This window comes from Polyodon spathula, chromosome 1 (assembly GCF_017654505.1).
Source record: "Polyodon spathula isolate WHYD16114869_AA chromosome 1, ASM1765450v1, whole genome shotgun sequence".
NCBI lineage: Eukaryota > Metazoa > Chordata > Actinopteri > Acipenseriformes > Polyodontidae > Polyodon > Polyodon spathula.
The window spans coordinates 61,809,313-61,833,507 of NC_054534.1; the positions used below are offsets into that span (position 1 = coordinate 61,809,313).

The 24,195-nt window shown below is 34.3% G+C and overlaps 1 protein-coding gene across 20 annotated transcripts in view; it reads right to left on the bottom strand.

Annotated features, from left to right (window-relative positions):
- Positions 1-24,195, bottom strand: part of LOC121320601 (teneurin-3-like) — a 280,613-nt gene that overhangs the window by 43,195 nt on the left and 213,223 nt on the right. For 12 of the 20 annotated variants that reach the window (XM_041259197.1, XM_041259133.1, XM_041259143.1 and 9 more), the window contains 8 exons: positions 17,361-17,459; positions 15,237-15,475; positions 12,097-12,219; positions 7,248-7,462; positions 5,248-5,458; positions 3,724-3,825; positions 3,147-3,341; positions 1,312-1,512 (listed from right to left, as the gene is read on the bottom strand). In XM_041259197.1, coding sequence (XP_041115131.1) covers positions 1,312-1,512; positions 3,147-3,341; positions 3,724-3,825; positions 5,248-5,458; positions 7,248-7,462; positions 12,097-12,219; positions 15,237-15,475; positions 17,361-17,459 — 1,385 coding nt within the window. The remainder of the gene's footprint in view (positions 1-1,311; positions 1,513-3,146; positions 3,342-3,723; positions 3,826-5,247; positions 5,459-7,247; positions 7,463-12,096; positions 12,220-15,236; positions 15,476-17,360; positions 17,460-24,195) is intronic. The other 8 variants (XM_041259216.1, XM_041259160.1, XM_041259152.1 and 5 more) reach the window with 2 other exon arrangements.

Genomic DNA, 24,195 nt, shown 5'->3' on the forward strand with positions numbered 1-24,195 from the left:
ATTATTATTATTATTATTATTATTATTATTATTATTATGCAGTAAGCACAGCCTACACACCTGTGTACTGATATCTACAGGACTGTCTTTTAATGGATTTAACTTTTATTATTGTTAGTATTATTATCATTATTATTATTATCAATAGTAGATTATATAAAAATTCGTACTTCTGTTTGTTCCTTTTCCAATGTTGCGCATACCGTAACCTTGTTAACCAGTGCATATAAAAAGACCGTAATAATGCTTTCACTTTATACTTGAGGGTGTACAATACAATGTAATTTTGTTATAAAACAAAACTGTTACTTAGTTTCCACTGACACACCCTTTTAAGTAGTTGCTGGAATGTCTGTTTGCAGCTTCTCAATGACCACATGAAGCATGTGAAGCTAGTGATCTAATATAAACACTTGTCTCAAGTAATCGCCGGTCTCCAATATGCGAAGTTTTACAGTACAATTGACACATTAAAGCATTTTTTTGTTGGTTAGCACAGTGTATTATTCAGTGAAGAAAATCTATGAAGCACCCCCCCCCCTTTTTTTTTATAGGACAGCTTCTCCTTCTATTTGGAGACCTTGGGTAGGCTGATTCCCCTGTCAGCACTTCAGGTTATTAACTGTGGAGAAGGCCGCTGGATTCTGTGGTGCCCTTTTTACTTGTGAATCAATCTGATCAATTTTTCATTAGGGAAAAAGGTGTTTATCTGCTTATAGCACACCAGCTTCCAGCATGGTATGTCGATCCTCACAACGAACTTATTAATTAAAGTAAATGTAATTGAAGTGGAAATGCTGAGTTAATTAATGGGCTAACCCCCTACTGCTGGGCGAAGATGAAGAGATGTGCAGGTGGAGGCCTTTGGTCTTCATATCCATTATTACTATATTTCTGTATTAAGTAGTCAACAATGTATTTGTTTATTTATTTAGATATTTTTTATAGCAAGATAGACAATGTTCCTGTCTAGAACAGCATGTGTATGGGTGTTTCTAGAAAACAAGATCAAAACAGGTAAAGCTTTACTGTATTTCTTGAACAAACTGTTAAGTCAATTAATGTACTATCCTTTACACTTTGGGGATCTGTTCGGTTCCAATCCAGGTTAGGTCTTGTTTGAAGCTCACAAAGACTGGACACCACTTGGAAGGTATGGTTTTGTTGGGATTTAAACACTGGGATTCGTACAGCAGCTGTTACAATGGTGACATGATTCTACACAGAGTGCGTACAGCATATTTTAACATATTAAGAAATGTACTATATTCTATTGATATAGTTGCAACTTAATATTTAATTGTTTCTCACCGACTGAGCAGTCCGGGCCAGTCCAGGTGGGATCACATGTACAGGTGCCGCTTTCAGCCTGGTAGCTTCCATGCCCAGAGCACTGGTCAGGGCACATGGTTTTCAGTGTCTCACAGCTGGTGCCTCCCCAACCTGGATTACAATGACACTCCCCATGGATACACATCCCATGTTTGGAACAGGACGGGTCCAAACAATCCGCTGATTATATATATATATATATATATATATATATATATATATATATATATATATATATATAGAGAGAGAGAGAGAGAGAGAGAGAGAGAGAGAGAGAGAGAGAGAGAGAGAGAGAGAGAGATCACAAATAATTAACATACCTGAATGCCTGGTGGTAAATTATATATGTATACTTAAATTGATATCCTTATATTTATAAATATCAGTACACCTTTAGCAACAGGTTCAACCTTTTTTTTTTACATCACTGAAGGCTAGGATTAGAAAATGTATAATTTCCATCACTACCTGTAAAGCTAAATGTGAAACCTTGTAAATCTAAAAGTACTCGATGTCACTGGTTCAACTTTTTTAGCACTAAGTTTCTTTAAAGAATGACTACCCTCTTATTTAATTTGTTTCATTGCTGTATACTTAGACATATGGTATATATTAGTATTGGACTTAGGTTTACTGATCTGCTGTTTTGATTTGAGTTATCTTTCTACTAGAGCAGACTGATCTTAGTGGAGTTATCTTTCAGAGACTTGCATACATGTCTATGGTTGAAACAGTTAAATTACAGCAGGAGAAACTTACAGATTTTAGAAATCTGTTAATTGAACATGTTTAGCTGCACAATGCAACCCCCTTGACATGCCACACAGGGGCCTACAGGTTCGAAAACATCCTAGATAATTAGACCCAATCTCTCTTAATTCATTTTAATGGCCTTGAGATAATGAGTTTTAATTCAACAATTTAACATTACTGTGTGTGTAGGGATCGTTAAAATCAATTTTATTTGAGGGGATGGGATTCTTCCGCCTAAAAAATGGGCTTTACATTTGAACGACCATCAGGAATATTAGCATTTCATCAGAAAATGCATAACTGATGTACCATTTTACCCCTCCATTTCAAACACAGACATCTACTGCTATTGGCTTTTTAAGTTGCTGTTTCTGAATGTAGGCTTACAATATAAGAGTGTCTATAAGTGAATCAAAGTAAATATTTGCTTTGTGAAAGGGAAAACGACCAGTGTCTTACATGTTGCAAGGATCAACACCTTATACAGTCTTAAAAAAAATGTCACTGATGGTCAAAAAAGTTACTTAAACAGGTGAAACATGATTGCTTCAATTGTTAACCTCACTTACTTGCTTACTTGGTTAAATCAATCACCGGTAACATCATTTAAGTCTGACTGTGCATATTTTAAACAGAATGCTAACATTGGGGCTTAGTAATCTGGCTGTATGGGTGTGAATTAAATGTCTGGCTTCTTATGGTCTACAACAAGCATGAAGGCTAGTTTCCATAAAATGGGTAAAACCAGACCTCACCAATCAGGCGGACTGAAGATCAATGTGTGTTTCCACTTACAAGCCAATTGTCTACTGCCAAAATATAAGCAAAACATTTTGCCAATCTAATGAACCTTGAAGAGGAGGTCCAGCCAGGCAAATCTCAGAAGGGATGAGTCTCGGACAGGCTGTATGGTAGCTGACCAGTGGGGATTACTACAATACAGCCAAGATCTATAACTCTTCATGACTAAGCTCTCAATTACACATGACTCATTCTGTTCTCTATTTAGTAGTTCATTTTCACTCTGGGCCTCAAGTAAGATTGTATTATTTTATTTTTACCTTCATCACAGTTTTCTCCTTTGTAACCATTATTGCAGGCACAAAACCCCATGATGCAGATCCCATGCCCCCCACACTGAACGTCAATGCACTGAGTATTTGGCACGTCACACTCGGTCCCTTTCCATCCACTGAAACACAGGCAGCGTCCTTTGGAGTACTGCCCATTCCCACTGCACAGCACAGGGCAGGCAGCTGTGCATAAAGCATATCAACATATTAGTACACAAGCCAGAAACCAGCTTACTATGCTTTGTAACAACATCTGCATTGGTAAACATGACACTTCCAACCAAATAATAGCACCTTAATACCTCAATTGTAATCTTAATAGCCAGAAACCAAACAAGAACAGTGAAACACACACACACACACCAATTTAGAAAGATAATTGTACATGTTCAGAAGGCAATTTATATGGAAATGTTTTTTTAACGTTATTTCACAATTTATCATGGGGATTGACACAGAGTGTAATTTCAAGGCGTAATTTCAAATATCTTTGTTTAACCAAATTGACACCAGTCTCTTTGCTGTTCCGGTTGGACAGAAGGCAATGTGTACCCTACGCACGTACCTCTTGAGCAATCTGGTCCAAGAAACCCAGGAAAACAATGGCATGTTCCAGAAACACACTCTCCGTTCCCATGGCAATTGCGTGGACACTCCATAACAGACTCTACAGGAACAGCGGAACGAATGAACAAGTGAATGAATGAACACCTCCAATTAATATCTAAATGATCCAGCCCCAACAAGGGGTAGACGAGTCAGTAACATTGTAACTGTGTTTGTGACTGAAACTGACAAGCTACTTTTTCAACTGAGCAGATTGTAGCACAGTCCTGTTTCAGAACTAAATTACTGAAAGAAAACTTTAGGATTAGTAAATAAATAGTTTCAGAGTTTTGATTTAAACTAAAGCAGTCATACTAGCTTTAAGGTGTCTTGGGCTGTATTAACGAAGCATGTTGTGGTTCCACATTCCAATTAAATAAACATACTGATGTTATATACCGGTATACTTTGTTAAAAGGTATGTATGCATGCTTTAACCATATGTCTACAAATGCAATAATTATCAAATGTAACAAATACTGGTACTGTACAATTCTTGAAAAGAGAAGAGGGATTATAATAGTAATAACATAATAGTTATAATAGTAATAATATAACAGAAACATAGATTTATTTCAAACTAATATTTAAAATATTTTAAACAATGTTTCACCATGTAATGGATTAGAAAAGCAGCACAGAGCGAAAGCTTGCTGTGTTGACATGGAGGAGGAGAGCGTCTGCTCCATGGAGATAACCCTACTACACAAAACCCTTCCACTGCAAGATGGTTTTCATCAAGGCATTGCCCAGCCGAGGCCATTTGAAAAGGTAGTTTGAAGAGGCCGAAGTCAGCGTGAGGATGCGTGGACTCCGGGAGCCCAGAAGTAGGTCAATTTAAGGGATGTTGATCCCAAAAAGTATAGAGATGGTTTAGTAGGACTAGCGCTCGCCTTGTGTGGCAAACTTTTTTTTCGTTGTTGCTTTGTTGTGTTTTGTTTTCGTTATTCAATCTGACACTAGGGCTACCATTGTTGGTACCCCATTGGCAGCACCTCTGTTGTTAATTAAATATACGAGCCTGTGTGGTGTGTCAACACCCAATGCTCTATGTCTGCTTCAGTACTGTTCGGTGATGACCCACACAGGTAACAAATCCCCCTCTTATAATATATTGCATAGACTACTAGGCTATATCTCAAGCTTTAACTCTCACTTTATTTGAAAGCCCCCTTTTTATTAAAGAACAGAAGTTTCAGAATCAAATGAATGAAACTTTTTAGATGCAAATTATGGCACATGAAGATGCTCAGAATGTACAAGTTGGGTTTTGTTGTTATTCATCAAATAGTTAAAGGTTAAAGCAAGTTTTGTGAATGAAAGGGGCAACACATGTTTCATATAAAGACCTACAACATGAATCTATAAAAGGACCTTTTCAAAATGATTTTATGTAAGATAAAATATGACATGTACTGTTTATTTTGTCTTTTGAAAATACTGCATGCAAAAGGTGTTTGGATTTTTTTGTAGCTGAGCTTACCTATGACGATAGTGTTAAAGGACACCTGCTCAGGATTTTTTCCATCATTGTAAAACGCCAAGTGCCAGATTCCAGAGTCAAGGTATTGGATGAACCCTGCCTCATGGAGACTGACTGACCTGGCATGGCGCCCTCCGGTTTTAGCCTCAATGAGACTACGCTTCTCTTTTGCTATCAACCGGCTGCCATCGAGGAGCTCCACAAAGTCATACTGAAAGAAAAGAGAAAATATATAATATCTAATCTGTAGATATATCTCCTTATAACATGTTTGTATGTAAACATTTTTCCAATTTTAGCTGTGCATTTCAGAAAGCAAACGTAGCAGTTTAATATATGACATTGTATATGATAAACACCAGCCACCAGTAAGTAAAGAGAAACTAAATTCTTTGTATAGTAAACACATCTGCCATTTTCTCATCTTCCACCAATGTACCCAATTGCTAAATATATTTTTTTTTTGAAGAATGATTCATTTTGCTCTGCCTTGTCTAATGGATTTTTAACAGCACACAGCATCCTCAGAAAATTAGTTTTATTTTACTGACACAAAAATGCACAAAATTTTAATTAAAAAATGAATCAAATTCCAAAGTTTACGTGCTAAGCACAAGATTCTTCCAGATAATTTTAGTCAGGGCATTAAGAAAACAATAAATTACTGAGCAAAAATGAGAACAATTACAAGGTCATTCAAATAGTGAAAACTTTTAAGTAGGTTTTAAGTTCAAACAGTGATTATTAGCTTGCTGACTGATGTGAGTTTCTTTCTCTTTGAGACAAGTGAAGACCAGTAAGCATGAAGTATATGCTGGGATTATCTGGCATGAAAGCTGTTACTCATCTTAATCACAAAAAGGGATAGCAATGATCAGGGAAGGAGCTGCCTCTGAGTTTTGTTTTCTGTTTTTTTTTTTTCTGTACTTAACATGGTATTTTGATGGAAGTGTCAGAAATGACCTGGATAGAAACCATATACTGTGAAGTAACATTCCAAAGATATCTCACATCTTTCAGAAACTATTACCTTTTCATTTGTTGTGTTTTGTTTTGTTGTTTTTAATGTTTTTGTTCTAAATTGTTCAGCACTTTGAGATGACTGCATTTAGGCGCTATACAAAATAAAGATTATTATTTTTATTTCATGATTCGAAAAGCACAGTTAGTTATTTGATATATCATTCAATGTACTTGATACAGCTAAAACATTTACAAGTTATCAAAAATAAGCCTTTCATTACAACCATAATAAAAAAAAAAAAAAACAATTACTGGTGGTTGAGAGGAATGCCATGAAAGTACCTTGATTTCTTTTTTTTCACTAAGCGGTCAGTGATCTTCATTATTTCTATACACTTCCTTAAAGAAACATATTGATCCTCTAGCAATCAAACTGACATTTTTAGAAAGTGTCACAAAAGACTTTCTGGCAAATATTGATTTACATTGTATGGACAGTTGCTGCCAGTTACTTCAACGATTTATGGCTTGTCCTTTCTACGAAAATGTTCCTACATAATATGCAACGCTAAATCTGGCTTGTTATTTTTGTTTTGTAACCTTGGTATTTTATATTACAAACTGCTGAAACTGTTGTAACTGACTTAAGAGTACAGCACTTACGACTGAAAAGATTGATTATTCTGTCTAGAAAACATCAACAGTTGTACTTAAGCATGCATAGAAATTCTAGAGGATGAATTATGGGGAATAAAAACCTGTTCTGGAAGAGTGAAAGGAAATTTAGTGCAATGACACAGTCGACAAGCCTATAACAAATGCTCTTTGCACACCCTCTAGGCATACTTTTCAAGGCTGCCACAGAGTACCATAAAACCCAAGACATAATCCTGAGCTAGACAAGAGTCAACACAAACACCAACGGCTTTGAAAAATGCACTCCGCTGTCATAAATGTAGCTTGTAAAAGTGCTAAGGCCATAAACACCTGGTGGCTGTCATCTCCCAGCTATTTTTATTTGATTTTATATTTTGTACCTGAGTGTGTGAAGGTTGCAGGCCTTTTCTTCCATACACTCCAATTAGAGCATCTTTCTGAAGCGAGATGTTGAACTTCAGAAACTGCGGTTGATCGATGAAAACCTGCGATCTCCAGAAGACCCCGGGAGGCACCTCTAGTGTTGCACGGCGACCTACATCCACCTCTCCGGAATCTATGCTATTGTTTTCTTGGAGAAAAACACCAAGTTTTCCTTAAACAAAAATAAATAAATAAATAAATAATTGAAAAAGTAAGACCTTAAAACGGCATACGTTTTAACACTTTCCTATTTTAATTCCTAATATAAAACAGTCATATAAATTTGACAATTTTAATTGAAGAGATGTAATTCTGTCCTTCCAGGAAACATAGACGTTGCAATACTATTTATAATGAAATGTAAATACCAAGCTCTCCTGTAGAATGAGCAGCCATTGATGCTGTTCATACACCTGCGATGACAGGTATGGTATTTGTCCACGAAAAAAGATATTTAGTGCGGCACACGGATCAATTCTACAACAGAGTGAGGGTATGAATTTACACCATATACAAACAGGTAATCCCTTAATAGTAGAGCCCAATGTTTAGCACACAATTCTGCTCAGTGTTTTTCAAACTGCTCTCTAAATCTAATGAAAAATTGCTCACAGAACATCCTAACAAATGTAATTCCAACATGTACCTTAGTCCAAAGATCGACCTTCATGGTTGTACTACCAACAGGAAACACAGGTCCCTGTGATTTGTTCAGCACAATATAATTCCAGACAGTATGTGGGCAATCTGCATTGCAGCCCATTTTATAAAGAAAATACAACATTTATGTCATGTACTCAGACAGGCTACTGATAACTGTTCTGTGGAAGGTTGGTCAATGCATTTTATTTTTGACTCTTTCGTCTGTACAGAATGTAATGAACTGGTGGTACTGCTTAATTTAAACTACTAGCTTTATTTATTCCCTCAGATAACTGATTTGACTTTTAGGAAATTGTTTTTCAGTATTAACTAATTCCAAGTTTCATTCACAAAAAAAAACAATATATATAGTACTTGGTTTCCTCACCCATTCACTTCATGTTTTTCATGTAAGGGTACTGATATCACCCTAACTTGTTGCACAAAATATTGAGCTTTTGCTCCATTGCAGTTACCACTTGTTTTGTCTTAGTGCAAATTACTAGAAAGAAACAATTGACAACATTATATGTATATTTTAGTTATATGTTTAAAACAGTGATACAGACTTTTTACAGGACCAAAATCTGTGTAAGTTCTGTGGAATATTAACAGTAAAAAAAAAAAAATTGAATGAACAAAAAAATTAGAGGATATTGGTTCAATTGAGGAGATCCAGAAAAAAATCCAGTAAGCAATGATAGGAGTGGATTGGGTATGGATATTCATAATAGGAATACAGAGTAACTTGTAATTTGATGTCAACAAAAAAGGGGTCCCACGTGATCAAAGTCCCAGTAATAATAATAATAATAATAATAATAATAATAATAATAATAATAATAATAATAATTTGCAGCACCGAACACTAAAAAGTTATTTAAGCTTATACTTTAACGCTTGTATAATGTTTCTAAAGCCTAAACAATTTTACTGTTGTTTTCTGGCCAGCTTATTGTTTAATAAAAAAGCAAAATACACACAAACGTCTTTTAAAGAATAAAGCAATGTGACAGGACAGTGTCACTGGCAATGGTTGTTGTTTACCAGGAAGGGAGACACAGACACAGAAGATACGGTGAAGTGCTAAAGCACACCTTTACCAACAAATAAATAAATAAATAAACAAAAACAAAACACTAAACAGACATCAACAAACAACATGGCACACGGGCCAAAATAACATGCTATACAAAAACACACTTACTACAGACGACACGGAACACTGAAGCACACACCACGTACCTCTAACACCAACAGCAAAAACATCTAACCATTCTAACACCTGCAATCACCCTATTTATACATCTGTGGCTGCTGCATTAATTATTCATTTAATCACGTATTCAATTCCTGGCTCCATCTTTTTGCTGGGAGGATTTTATCCCCTCCCTGCCATCCAATACCCCCCCCCCCCCCCCCCCCCCCCCCCCCCCCCCACACACACACACACCCCCTGTGTGGCCTCACCAGAGATTTTCCCCTGCAACCACTGCCAAATAAAAGGCTAAGTCAGAGATTTTCCCCTGCAACACTGCCAGAAGCAAATAATAGAAATTACTGAAAAAGATGTTGTATCTGAAAGATAATTGTCAACAACAACCCTTAAGGAGGCCACTGAAAGCTTTGAGAACCTGATTGAGATTATTTCTTCAACCATTTCAATAGCCTAAAAAAGCAATTAGAACAATTAGGGTACAAATTACTTTACAAACAAGGGGAAGAAAATCACTGAGTAGCTCCTTCTAGTTATATTTTCTATTAAAGAGAACGACACTGACAAACATGTTTACACTTTTTTGTTTTCCATTTGAAATAAAGATCGCTTTGAAGAGCTCTTTAAAAGCAATAAGAACTCTCCCTTCCAGAACTTACATCCCGTGGGTCATGCATCACAAGTTGAAATTGCCAGTGTTATTTTTAAAACTGGCCGACTGTTTCAGTAGCTGTAGGAATTTAACATAGCCGTGTCAGTAGAAAAAAAAAAAAAATATAGAACTCTTTTCAAAATGTTTTGCTCATAGAGGTTATAGAAGTGCAATGAATCCATACCTATAACTAAATGACAATGATATATTAAAATAAATCTTCACCTTATACAATGTGTTTATTTCAAATCTGTTTTAATACATGAGGTATACAATACTTTTTTTTTTTTTTTACTGCTACTTGTATTCATTTTAATCCTTCACACATATATTTGAATTATCCTGATGTTGTAAAAAAAAAAAAGTTATGATCAAAATTTTAAATGTATAAGGCACTAGATCTATTGGTAACATGCTATGAACGTATGCTAATGCTTTCCAAATGGCTATCCTTAAAATAAGGGTCTCAATATGCTTCTGGAACGTATTTTCTGCACCATGTTGCAAACAAAGTGGTGCGATTTCTAGAATCATTCCTCAAACCTTGGAAGCGTTACAGAGATGCTAAGATCAGGGCACCCACAATGCAGCAAGACCAGAATGTTTCCATTTCACTTGGCTTGACTTCACTCCGAGGGGACACTTGGGTGCCTGCTATGTTTTAACCCCAGAACCACTAAGCCTGTTTAGACTTTGGCAGGGACCGTGTGAGCCTGGGGGTTATTAGTTGACCATCGTCAAAAATGTAGTTTGATAGCAACCCTACAAAATGAAATTGTCTCTCATGTAACAGTCACAATGTTAAGAGAGATGGTGACTGCATCTACTTTGGCTGAAAAGCATCTCCGACCCAACAGCTGAGCTTTTAATTTATAAATAGCACGATAAATAGGAATTAGTTTGCGTATGTCCAGCTCTAAAGAATTGTGCAGAACACTTTATTATTGCAAAGTTTATTTACAATCCCACAGCTAATGGAAAAGGTTGCTTAAAACAGTGTTCTACCATGAAGCATACCTTGTGTAACTCAGGGGATGGATAGCATTTTTATTTTTTGTACATGGCACCTGACATTGCATGTGCTTTTACTGGATTAATGCTTCATTGTAAATCAGCATTGTAGTTCCTTTACTTGATTAAACAAATATAGTTTCATGTCACAGAGGTTTTGTTAAAGTTTATTTATTCATTTATTTTAATTATTCAAAAATGTTACACCTCGCTTCTAAAAGTGAACCTCTGAGTGGCTTGGTAGTGTACTTTTTTCTTTTTTAGTTTAGCAATTCAAATGTTGAAAAATTCCTTCATAAAAAAAAAAAAAAAGTCTATTGTAGAATCTGATGCCATTTAAAATCCTGATGGGTAACACCAATGGCTTTATGCTATGCTTACTGTTAACTTCAGTATCTTTATTTGATAAAAACGTAATCTTAGATTTGAAGCTATTGTGCCAGAGAAGACATCTTCAGAATAGGTCATTTCAAATAAAAAATAAATAGACTAATTAAATTAATAGGGCCCTGTAAATGTGTTTAAAGACAGACAGCTGCAATAACACAATTATATTGTAAAGGACTCCAAAAGTAAAAGTTGTTGATACTGGTGTCATTTTAAATCCTCATAAGCAGCACTAATTAAGATGCCAGAAAGCAGGATACGACCATTTATACACAATCAATTCAAGCCCTTCTCTTCCTTGAGGTAACCTTGACTACAAACCTCCCACTATCAGATGTCTCAACTGACAACAAATGCCCCCATCTACAAACTATCAGAATGTAGGAATTTCCACAATTTGTAAACACAAACTAAATCAAAGTCATAATGTAACATCCCCCTCCACATTTTACATTGACCTTCGATGGAGTCCAAGCTGACATGAAAGCCATTGAGCCTCATAAAGCAACAAATGAAAGGCAATCTGCTAGTGCACATATTTCAGAAAGGGATTGCTGGTCATGTTTTGAAGCACTAAAACTTAAAGAATTCAGAAACCCTTGGGCCAACGACCATTTTGTCACATTTTAGATTAGTAAGGAAGAAGGCTTGTTGTAGCCAATGTTAATAAAAAGTCATAAAATGTTATCACTAAAATGAAAAGTTGAGAAAATCGTAGCGATCAGTATCAAAGGATTACATAAGATCAATAAAAAATTTTAACACAGTCCTTAAGGAAACTGTAAAGTTAAATTCCCTTGTGTATTGTAGAGATAACTTTATATAGCATATAACAGTACATATAAATGAGCACATACAAGCATGCAAGATAGGCAAGAAAAACTGGAAAAAGTCTTACCATTGTCACCCGAAAGTACTGTGATTGCATTGGTTGGAGTGGCTACAGACTTAACCTGCCCATTTTCAAATGTGTAGTTTTCAGTCTCTTTAAGCTGCCAGTTGAGTCCAAATAGGTTCATGGCTTCAAGACAAAACAAAAATTCAACATCAGTGCATATACGGTTTTAAAATGCACAGCAAATTGAAGTTATGGTTAGGTTAGTGATTTAGAAAAGGCAAATAATTGCAAAGTAGAACACAACAATATCCTGTCTGTTCTTCTGACATAGATTTTTTTTTTAAATCCAATATCAATATAAAACAATTTTATATAACTAAAAAAACATAATAGCAGATCACATTTGTCCACCAGTGAGACTTACTAATGTGGTGGTGCTAACCAGCTTTAATTGTGATGGCTTTATAATGTGGATTTTATCAACATTATTGTTGTAGATTTTTCAACTCAATAAATTTAATAAACTATTTTGAGGGATTTTTAAGTTCTTTCAAAGGAAATGGAAATTTGAATTTTTATGAAAACAAATATAACAACTCAAACTCTATTGCAGACCAAGTAAAACCAAAATTATTAACACTTGTAATTTTAGTATTTATTGGAAAACTTAAATCCAAAAAGCACCTTTCTCTTCAAAACATTTTGTTCTGTAACCTTTGGCGTACATGAACAAAAGGTACCCTTCTGAGAGAGGGTAAATAAGTATGATATAAATGTGTTGTATGCTGGTGCAATAAAGAGAACTCAAACAATGCAGTACAACTGTAAATAAAAAGTCTCATAATTTTCTTGCAATAATATGCCCTTTCAGTTTGATATTTCAAGTGTTCGCAGGCAGAAATCTTTCGTTTTTTGAAGGGTGCATATAGGGAATATGTAAAATGTGATGCTGGCTTGCCAGGTGTTTGAGTCCATCAGAAAATAAAGCAACCCAAAGATGCATCCCTAATTAGGAGACTGCTAAGAGGGGGCTGCATTTATTTTGTTAGCTCAGTGGTAAGAGCATTGCAGCGACAAGGACTGTGGAGGCCAGCGACTGTGTCACTTCAGAACTCCTGATGAGGATCCTATAGAAAAGCAAGAGGCCAGCACCAGCAAAATGTATTTTCTCTAACATTAGATTTATTGTGAAATCGAAATACTTAAGATATGAAAAGTGTCTTTGAATTCTAATATCAAGTGTAAAGCAACCAAACCCCCAGAAGCACACAGAAACTAAATAAGTTGGGGAAAACCATGTTATCATAAGTAGATACATTTAGAGTTTGAGGGCAGCAAAAGTGACACAGACGGTGATGATGACTGAAAATGAAAACTGAAAAGAGGTCAAATTAATTTAATGTTCAAATAACAGTGACCTATTTTTTTTTTCTTTTCCATTTTTTTTTTATATTTGCCCTTCACGAATAGTTAACATACATAGAAAGCCTTTTTTCCCTATATTGAAAGTGACAGGATTTTGTGCCAAACATATATCAAGTTTTATTAAAAAGCAGATAAAAAGTTTTGATAAGAATTGCTGGAGTGTTACCAAAACAGGAATTTAAGATAAAAGCAAGGGTATCTAAAGCTGCATGGTAATACTGGCCCCCTACAGGGCTGTGGTGTGATTAGGAATCCATATTTTTCCATAAATTAGCTTTTCTTTTAAGTATCCTGCTGAGCGCATATGCAAACGGATTGAACTAAACAAGTAGTTATGAAATCCATTAAGAAATGTTGTGCTATTTCTTTTTCAAGTAAATGTGATTTAAGAAATTCATGGTAACAGATACTAATTTGTTAGTAAAATTTAATTAAAAAACTCAAGAGCTGTAGTTCAGTTGTTAATACAATATTTCAGGACACGTCAGTATGATTCACCATGACAACAACGAAAAAAAAAGTAGCTGCAGTGGATTCACTCAAGTGATAATGCCACAGTAGGTATGATTTTCCTTAGCTACCTAAAACAGGCCAAGCTACAGATAATGAAAGGCAGTTCTGCAGATCACAATCTAAATCGGCAACAGATGTTCTCTTCAGGAGAAACATGGAATATATTTGTTTACAAAATCCTGTCTTTAATATTTGCAGAAAGACATAATATCAACCATTCTAAAACTGACTCCCAGGAGGTTGACAGCATATTTCTGTATTTTTTTTTTTATTAACATGTGCTATCACTTCAAATGTAATATCTGCAAAGACAAAGTCTTTTTCACATTTAGATTTCTATATAGGTTTAACATGTGCTATCACTTCAAATGTAATATCTGCAAAGACAAAGTCTTTTTCACATTTAGATTTCTATATAGGTTTAACTTTTCAAACTTTCAATAATTAAAACGTCATCGTACCATTTATTTTAATAAACCCATTAAGAAATGGAGACACTGGAGACTACAGGCAAAATGTAAAAAAATACAAAATGTCAATTTCCTGTGTCTTTTTATTTTACAGACCAGACACTAAAGGTGTCTATGAGTCACATCATAAAAACAAACTGCATACATTTTTGTTTCCTACTGTAGGGTTCTATAAACCACTGGTACACTTGAAAACATGTAAGCTGAAGTAAGCTGTGAGATGTTATCAGTAAGTTATCCTGTTTATACAAGCTGTCTTCACAGCTTCCAGTGGTGAATCAGCCACTCCAGCATCCAGACACCCATGAACAAATACTTTTTTTTTAAAGCCCATAATAGTTTATCCTTTATCTGTAATTTGCGGTTATGCACTAGATGTCTGGACTATGAACAGTCTTAACCATAAAACAAGTATCTTCACTGTCTGGTATACCACTTTGACACCTAAGAGCTAATAACCACATCTAGCATTTTAACTTAATTAAGTTTCCAGTCAGATCAGCTATATATTTAATTAATTCTCTTAATTTAGTGTAATATACTCAATCAGCAAGTTATCAGTCAAAACATAATGAGATAATAACTTAAATCAATACATTGAGAACTGGGTCATCTTGCAATTAAGTCACAAATTAGAAAGTCCTCATTACACAATTATCACTCAGGGTATGGCATCAACACTATGGCATCACAATTATTTGCTGCTCGCCAACAGAAAGAGCCAGTTCTCAACACACATTTTTAAGCTTTAGATGGTGTTCCATTTGAGTGCTAGCCATTGAATCCAGTTACCTATGAAGTAAGACAGAAGAATTGCCAACAGAACTGAAATGCCAAGAGCACAGAGGGCGGTGCACTTCCAGCTGCAGAACTTGGAGGATTTCTTGAATTTAAATGCACTCCTCGAGAGTGTGCTTCTAGGCAGGGGCCGGGTTGGTGGGGAGTAAACAGCACCAGTTGCCATTGTGTAGCCTGGTGTGGCCGTGCTGAACAGCGGTGTTGTCCCTGTGCCAGTCTTAAAGAGGAAGTGCCTGCAAAGGTATAAAGAAAGAATACACATCAAATATTATTCAAACATAGACCAAGGGTATTTTTATAAATAATGCACTATTTCAGATATTTGTTTCTGTAGCAGTACTTGATTAATATAATACAAACACACTTCATTTAGTTTTAAAGAGGTCCCTTTTGGTCTTCTGAAACTACTGTAATTGACTAATAGACCATTATACCAATGATTAACCAGGTCATTTAATTTAGTCAAATGCATTAGTTGGCTGCTTCCTACTACTTTTTTTTTTTTTTTTTTTTTTTTTAATCCCAGTGAAAACCCAGTGTTGATAAATTGAAACCTTGGTGCTTGCTATTCCATTTCCATCACCCCTGGTCCAATAGCTAAACGTTCTGGGTTAAAAGTAAAGTCTGGACAATTAAACCTGATCCCTTAATTCAAAATGAACAGCTCTGACAAGGGATTGCAGGTCTAAGGCTATAGTTTTCCTGGAATTTATAATGCTTGTAGTATAAAGCTACCAATTTGCTTTTGTAGCACTATAAAATCTTGAGACGTGTACTTTGGGGGTTCTTTGTATTTTTTATAATTTAAAACACGCAATTCCCATTCAATATGTGGTAGAAATATGATTCAAATAACCATCTCATTTAAATAAATATATTAGGAAATATGTTTAGTAGCTTGTGAACCTAATTAAGTTAATTTTAATTTGCAAATAACATAAAAAAAAGAAATAGCAAAGTTAAGCAATTCTCAAAAACAGCACTCTTTAAAAAAAAAAAAAAAAAAATAATATATATATATATATATATATATATATATATAATATATATATATATATATATCTATAAGGACATGAGATAATGTAACAGACAAGGGATGATTCTAGCTGTGAGATAATAATAATCTCTCAATTGTCTTTGCCTTTAAAATATTATACAACATTTGTATCGGTATGTTTTTACAATTATCACAATTATCTACTGTTGTGGTTTAATTGTTCTATTAAATACATAACTATTCCAGATTAAAAAAAACAAAAACAAAAACAGAAATTTAAAAAATATTGAAACATTGCATAAAAATGAGTATTGTTTACATTTGTATATAGGAGGCAGTCATAAAGTCTCTTGCTGTGGCTTATCTAGCTGATATACAGCAACCACATTTAGAACTCTACGCTGGCAAGAATCACACTTAATTTTAGTTTTTTTTTTTTTTTTTGCTGATGTTTTGAATGCTTATAGAATTATTTATAAACATATACATTTTGCACACTAGTTGTAATGTTTATGTCGAATATTTTTAAACAGACGTTTAACCCACGTGAGTTTTACTTTTTAAAGTACAGTTTCTAACATATAAACAACCTTGCTACTAAATCAGATTCTGTATGTTTTTCAGTATGCCATTTGTATCCACCATTTCATTCTAATTATTTTCCGTGCTTAAAGTGTTACTTGTAGTCACTGGCCTACAGGTGCAACACTATTGGGTTGTCATCTCATTTACGTTTTAATAAACTTATTAGTCTTCAATAACTATCTAACTGGGTAATGGAATTGATTTAATGACCATTTTTAACTACAGCCTTGAAAGAAATTCCCAACATCTACCTGAGATCTTTTTTTTTTTTTTAAAGTGTCATTCCAATCAGACATAGCAGGAAGTTACAAACCTAATACAGTACAAGCTAAAATTATTCCTTCCCATTTACTTTAACACAAAAATATATCAGATTTTTATGGAAAACAAAGTTATTTTTGGTCAAGTAGTCTTCTGTTATTTAATATTATAATAATACTTATATGAAATTATACTAAAACTGCACTGCAGAAATAAGCCTTGCCCCTGTCATTATATCAACAGCCAGTATCATGTGAACACTTAGAGTAACATACCCATCCCCATAACCGCCATCGTGGCACGGAGGAGTAAATACATCCATCTCTATAAGGTTGTCATGCCCATTTTCAAGAACTGCTTGGTTTGCTAATTTTCTACACATGGAAATGAGATATAAAGATAAACAATTAGAATGGTGTTATTCTGCAATATTCACAATAGTGCATTTACAAAGTGTTACAGCCCCCCCCCCCCCCCCCCCCCCCCCCCCCACCCCCCGAAAATAAACCAAGTATACTCAGATTCAAGATCTATCTGTAGAATAAAAAATAAAAAACAACAACATCTTGGTGGGAATTAAAATAGAGCTGGAATGTATTTTGCAGGTTCTATGCTGTGTCTTATTTCCTCCCACAATGATCAGAGTGGTGCTGTTCTGTGAATGTATTAAAAAAAAAAAAAAAAAAAAAAAAAAAAGAAAAGAGGAAATTCTTCAGGCTCTGAAGTAGGACTGCTACACAGAGGGACTCAGCGAGGGAAACGATATTGTATAATGCAGGGCTAGGCATTAGACACAACTGAATAACTTAAACTAAGCCTGAAGATATTTTAAAAACCATGTGTGCATGTGAGTAACCTGTTTCAGACATTATCACCCAATGCTGAAATTAACATCCCCACACACAACAGGGAGAAGGCAAAAAAAAAAAAAATCAAAGTACCATAAAATGCACATTCTATATCTGTCCATTGACATTGCTCTAATCCTCCCACATCAGGAATGTGGAATGGGACAGATCTATCTCAGGAGCAGCATGAAACACTGCCAGCAGAGACTGCCAGAAAACAAAAATGATATGTCTATGAACAGTATTAAGAAAATACAATGCTATTGTATATAAGAAGACATTCAAACAAGGTTAATGTGCATAGACCTGGGAAGAGGCCCACCAAGAGATTTACAACTGTGAGAGATTGGGTGACTGCTGGAGGGGAACCACGCTAAGGCTGGCCAGTGAAGAAGTGCGCTAGAAAGACAGGGAGGGGATTCACTATTTTATCTGTATCAGAGCAAAGGATGAGAGCTGCGGTTCATTACATTCATAGCTAGTAGCAACACACACTGCAGTGTTCCTGTTACCACAGTTTCTATTTGAAAGCAGTGAGTGAGGCATATTCAGTAAACAACAAAACAAATATAGAATAGGCCTATAAAGGGGCCTCTCTGAATCCTTAGATTTTAATACCTTTGAAAGAATGTCCTAAACAGGTTCAACATAAATGGATAAAAATATAACTATGACATACATTTTGAAGAGAGTGCAGTTTGGCTGAATGGAAAAAAAAAATGAAAAGAAACAATAATATGAAACTACCAAAAAGCAACTTGCAGTTCGGCGCTGAGTCCTTAATTCTAGTTTTTAATATACACATTATTTCACTTCCTTCATAAACAATGGGGCAAAAAAATTGCCCTTAAAATTAGATTTTTTTAAAATATTTTATCTATTATCTTTAAATTAAATTAACCTATCAAAGTAAGCATATGTGGAAATATTATTATTATTATTATTATTATTATTATTTTGTTACTACTGTGGCTGCGGTTGTTCTTCCAATACATATATACTCATGAGATAATAAACCAAAGCAGCATTTAAATCCCTGCTGTTTGGCCTGTAATGAAAAGGGAGTGCTCTTTGTTTTAGTTGTGTTTGATGCCGAGTTGCTCAGCTGTAAAGACACATTCCAGTCCCTGGAGAGCTACCTTGTGCAGCATCGCTATGCTGGGGTGAGTATTCCCGGAGAAGTACTCAGTACACTCACAGAGGTCCTTATGGACTCTTGCATAGACTCAGATGACAATGCACACACAGCCTTCACAGTGATTTCCCACCACAACCTCGTCTTCTAAACACTACTCTATTGCATATATGTGAGCACAGGAATGTGTTACAAAAAGGGGCTTAAAAGAATACCACAAACAACAAAAAATATTTACAAAAAGTAATTACTACAAGGTAAAACCAGATAATATTACAGTACCAGGGCCACAGTAATTATGAGCTGACATTGCTATTGGCGAGTGGTCCCCATGAAAAAAAGGAACTTCATCAAATGTATAAATATGGTTGAGATGGACGTAATGAATCATAACAAAACTGCCTAATAATCCATAATCCATCATAATCCAATTTTAGGTTATTAATGTACAATTATGTTTTATTTGTTCTCTTTCTTTCTCTTGAAGTGAAATTATCAGATTAAAATTAAATGCACATTTTAGTGCAAACCTGTATATTTCACAGTAACACTAAGAAAATTGAAAAAAATATAGCCTTGATCAAACGTTCTGCAGTTTCGCAAATAATGAAAACATCTGTACAGATCTATTAAATTGATTAAAAAAAAGTGGCTAAATTTGATCAACAATATTTATTTCATAGTTAAATACATTCATATGAAATTTTTGTTAATATAATTAAATTACAAAGCAATAATGAAATAATCATTTATATTTTAATCATTTATATTATTAGCAGTTAGTGCTTAACATTTTTAAGCATATATTTATATGAATGCATTCTAAAAAGTACCACAACAATTTTTTTTTTTTTTTTTTTATGTTAACGTTAGGTATAATTTAATTTAATTTAATTGCATTTTAAAACTCGCTTCACAATTCTCACTAAAAATGCAATCTAAAAAACATAAACTGTTAGATATTCAACAAAAGATTATATTATTCAACTATAAATTACATTAAACTGGACTTTTGAATATATATTTTTTTTTCTCGTGTAGACACTGGCTCAGGTAGGCCCTATTTACAGGTCCAAGTACTTTCTCATTTGACTAGATTACCTTTTTTTAGACAAGATTAGCAAATGCTGTAACTGTGTAAACTTTTTTTAATGCAAAGAGACTGGCTGACCATTTATAATTGATTAGACATGCTGCAACAAATTACTATGCTAATCCAGTTATCTCTTTTCATGTTTTTGAATGCCGCTCAAACAAGCATCACTACAGAGTTTTTTTTTTAGCAGCTCCTGAGTGTTTGAAAGCACCAACCATTTAATCAGTGGAAGTTCTATGCTTCAAGTAGAAAGACAACTGGAACCAATAGAAACGCTTCACATTAGACCTTTCAGAGCCCATTAACAAAAACTAACATGACAGCTAAAAAAACAACAGCTTTATTCTATTCTAGACATTAAGGATTTAAACATTGTGTATTTAGCTATGAAGTTTTTGATTCACCAGAGGAATAATGACACAGACTAACAACACCTCAACACTGCTATTTCAGCAGCACTTGCTATCTTTATCAGAGCAAATGCAGCAGGTGCAAGTGGAACACTGGCATGGTGCTGCAGTATCTGTAGATGATCCCCAGTGTGTATCATTTGTTATTTATTTAATAGTCTCCTTCTAACAGGCTCCAATGTGAAAGTAATGTGTGGTTCTCGTCCTCCCTGTCTAAAGTGTTCTTAAGCATATATTACATGCCAGTCACCACTCAAAAATGCTATAAACATTTTTTTTTAGGCTTATTAGAAATCTCAGCATTCATATATTGATTTTAAAACTGCCATCTTTGATCCAGTACAGCCATAAAAGTACATTTAAAACGATTTATATACCAGTGTACCCTATTAATATACTCTCCTCCAAGCATTCCTGATTGATATGTGGTTCATTACGGTTACCACTGTCAACAATTAAGACTCACTTAGTCTGAATGTTAATCTTAAATATATTAAATTACAGTAGATTTTTAAAATACAGTAAAGGTTGAAGTTGTTTGATTACTGACTACTAACTATTGGCCCATTTGTTGTTAATAGTGCAAAAAAATTTTGGTCATGTGACTTTGTATTAGCAAAGAAGGCCGTAGGTTTAAACGAATAAAATATAAAAATTCATGGATATTATTTTTTAAACATTATAAATTGACTAAATACATTAAATATCACTTTAAATTATGAATTTCAAGATCATGTATAGGCATGCTTCACACAGTGCTACTGTGCTGATTTTACAATATTTGTGATATTTTTATCAGTTTACCAAGTTTCATCTTTGCACCTGGTATGACTCTATGAGATATTGCTGTTAGCAGACTGTCACGCAGAGATCCAGAATCACAGCAGCTTATGTGCTAAAAAAAAAGGGAGTTGAGAGTTTGATTGAATGTGCATATAACAGTTATTTCAACTACACATATCATTCAAAACTGTGAGACTAAAAAATAGCCATACAGAAGCTATAAATCAACATTTGTTTGAATATTCTAAACGACCTATATGACAGTATGTCTTCCACATCTTGACCCTCCTATAATATAATCACATATAAGACGGTCGAAGTTTTCTTCAGAAAATAATAAAATAGGTTTTTGAAACATAAGTATTTTCTAATCTAAACCGGATCCGGTGTCATGGGAAATAAGTTAACCGTGAAATAAGTTAGCATGTGCCTTTTTGAGCCTTTCGGCGCACGTGCAGATTTTAGAATTTAAAGGCAAGGTTAAGCCGTCTCCATTTTCTGTCTGTAAACTTTAATTCAGAAAATTGTTTTACTTTTAAAAATGTTGTCAGGATCTTTATTAAAGCTAAGTTATATGTGGTTGAAATAAAAAACACATTGTTATAATATTAATAACACTTTTGATTGTATCATGTTCTATTTTATTTAATAACAGCGGTTAACTTTAAGCTACTTCAAAGACGTGGTAGTGCAATGTGCGATTTATTTTTAAGTGCAATTATATTTGTGTTAAATCGTTATAATAACACTTTTTAAATAATATGACAATAGCTATTATTTAACATTCCCAATTTAAACCATCATCAGAGTTGTCATTTTAAGTTTGTAATCGCCGGATATTTACATTATAGGTTTTCTTTGTAGAAATATTACTGAAAGAGAAATGAATACGATATTCTGTACATTGGTTGCGACATATCAGAAACAATTAAGCATTAAGATTTATTTTTATGTGCAATTAAATTATTACAGCTGTCACAAACCCCTCCTCTCTATAATGTATACTGCCGAGACCCACCCCAAAAAAGGCGCAAAATCTAAAACAATTTATGTTTATAAAATATACAAAAAACAAAACCAAACCGCATTACAAGGATCGATCTGTAAGTACTGCACTCTTATCATTCATAATACAGGTGTGTATATACACATCCATATATATAAAGTCTGCGTGTTTCTTGGTATGATCGTATGTTTGTGCGTTTCTCAAATTATCTATCTATATATCTCTTAAAACACCATCTTTCACTAAAAACGTATACGCTATCTGTATATATTAAAACAGGGTTAGATATTCCCACACGTAGACTTGATTAAAACGTCAAAAACAGTATTCTCTATATCAATAAAAGTGTTTGTATCCACTTCCCCATAACATTTATTAAAAACAAATACAAAACAACCATGAAGATAATAATAACTTAGTTAAACTTGAGCCTACATAGAATAAACGCTTTGCTCAAGCCACAGTATGATATGACACAATATTTTTGAAAGGAAATAAACATTTGGCAAGTGGTGATTTTAACTCTGCATAAACATAAATTATACTGGCAAAATAATGTTTTTAATATATATATAAACAACCCTGCGTTCGGCTACTGGGGATGAGAGTTTGAGCGATCTGTTGGTTTTTGTGAGACAATCCGACAAAATAAAAAACATTAGACTGACAGGCTAGTGTTGACAAGTTTGCCATGATGAAAGTGAGACGTTACCCACTTTATTTTAGTTTATTCGTGATTATCTGTGTAAACATGTTATACGTTGCTACATATTTCTGCTTTCGACATTCATAGGAATGTGATACTTATTTTAGCAGTTTATGTTCATTGCTTTATACTTGATAGAAAGTGTCATTGTTTGTGACTGTTGAAATGTATCAATCTTAACTCAAGGTTGTGTGTATCAAATCTGGTCAGGTGTATTCGGATGGCCGTGCTAAAATAAAGTTACGTTGCATTCTTACCCTTGGCTCTTTTTGTAAAACCCATGCAATACATTACTTTTTTGCATTTTTCTTTCATTGTTTTTAATTGTTTTCAATTATCTGAAATAAGAGTAGTCTAGTGTCCCAGCAGCTGCTCTAAACGTTTTTAAAAAAATGATGTACCGCAATTTAGTCAAATGACAGGTTCGGCTTTTTTATAAACCAGTGTCATTGTAGTGTTATTTAGAGGGCTGCGTTAAAAAGTCGTACCCAGCACACAGTGCTTGGCGCATGGCTAAACAACTTCCACTAAGAAAGCAGGGGAACAGGCATTTAAATCTGGTACATTATTGTTTTTGGTCTTTTACATCTTTTTTAATTGCATTTATATTTTTCAGTCTTGTCAATGTTAGTTTTTAATGTAATTTATAATATTTGTCCACCATTAAGAAAATGGTATGCAAATATTTATCATAAGCAATACATTGGGTCTTGCACATTTTTTTACTTGTGCAACTTAGCCATGACTTCTCATTTTGTCTTGAGAACAGTTGAACAGTCGTGTTCGTCGTGAACAGTTTTTTTTTCCTTTAAGAGAAATTGGTTGTCTGTTTCCAGTTTTAGTTTGCAAAAAAAAAAGTATTAACAATAAAATGTACCTCTTTTGACAATAGCAAAACACCCATCAGATTGCAACTGATTGCACCTGTACCAAAACCTCACAGCGTACCACTTTATGCCATTACACAGGTCAAGTTTTGGTACGCATACCACATTCTGACGATGTAACACTTTCTAACTACACTGTTCATTGCACATTTTGTATAATTTATTTGAAGAATAAGAATGATTTTGACAAAGTGCGGCACGCTCTCTCATCGTAAAGTGGCCAATTACTACCTCTTTTT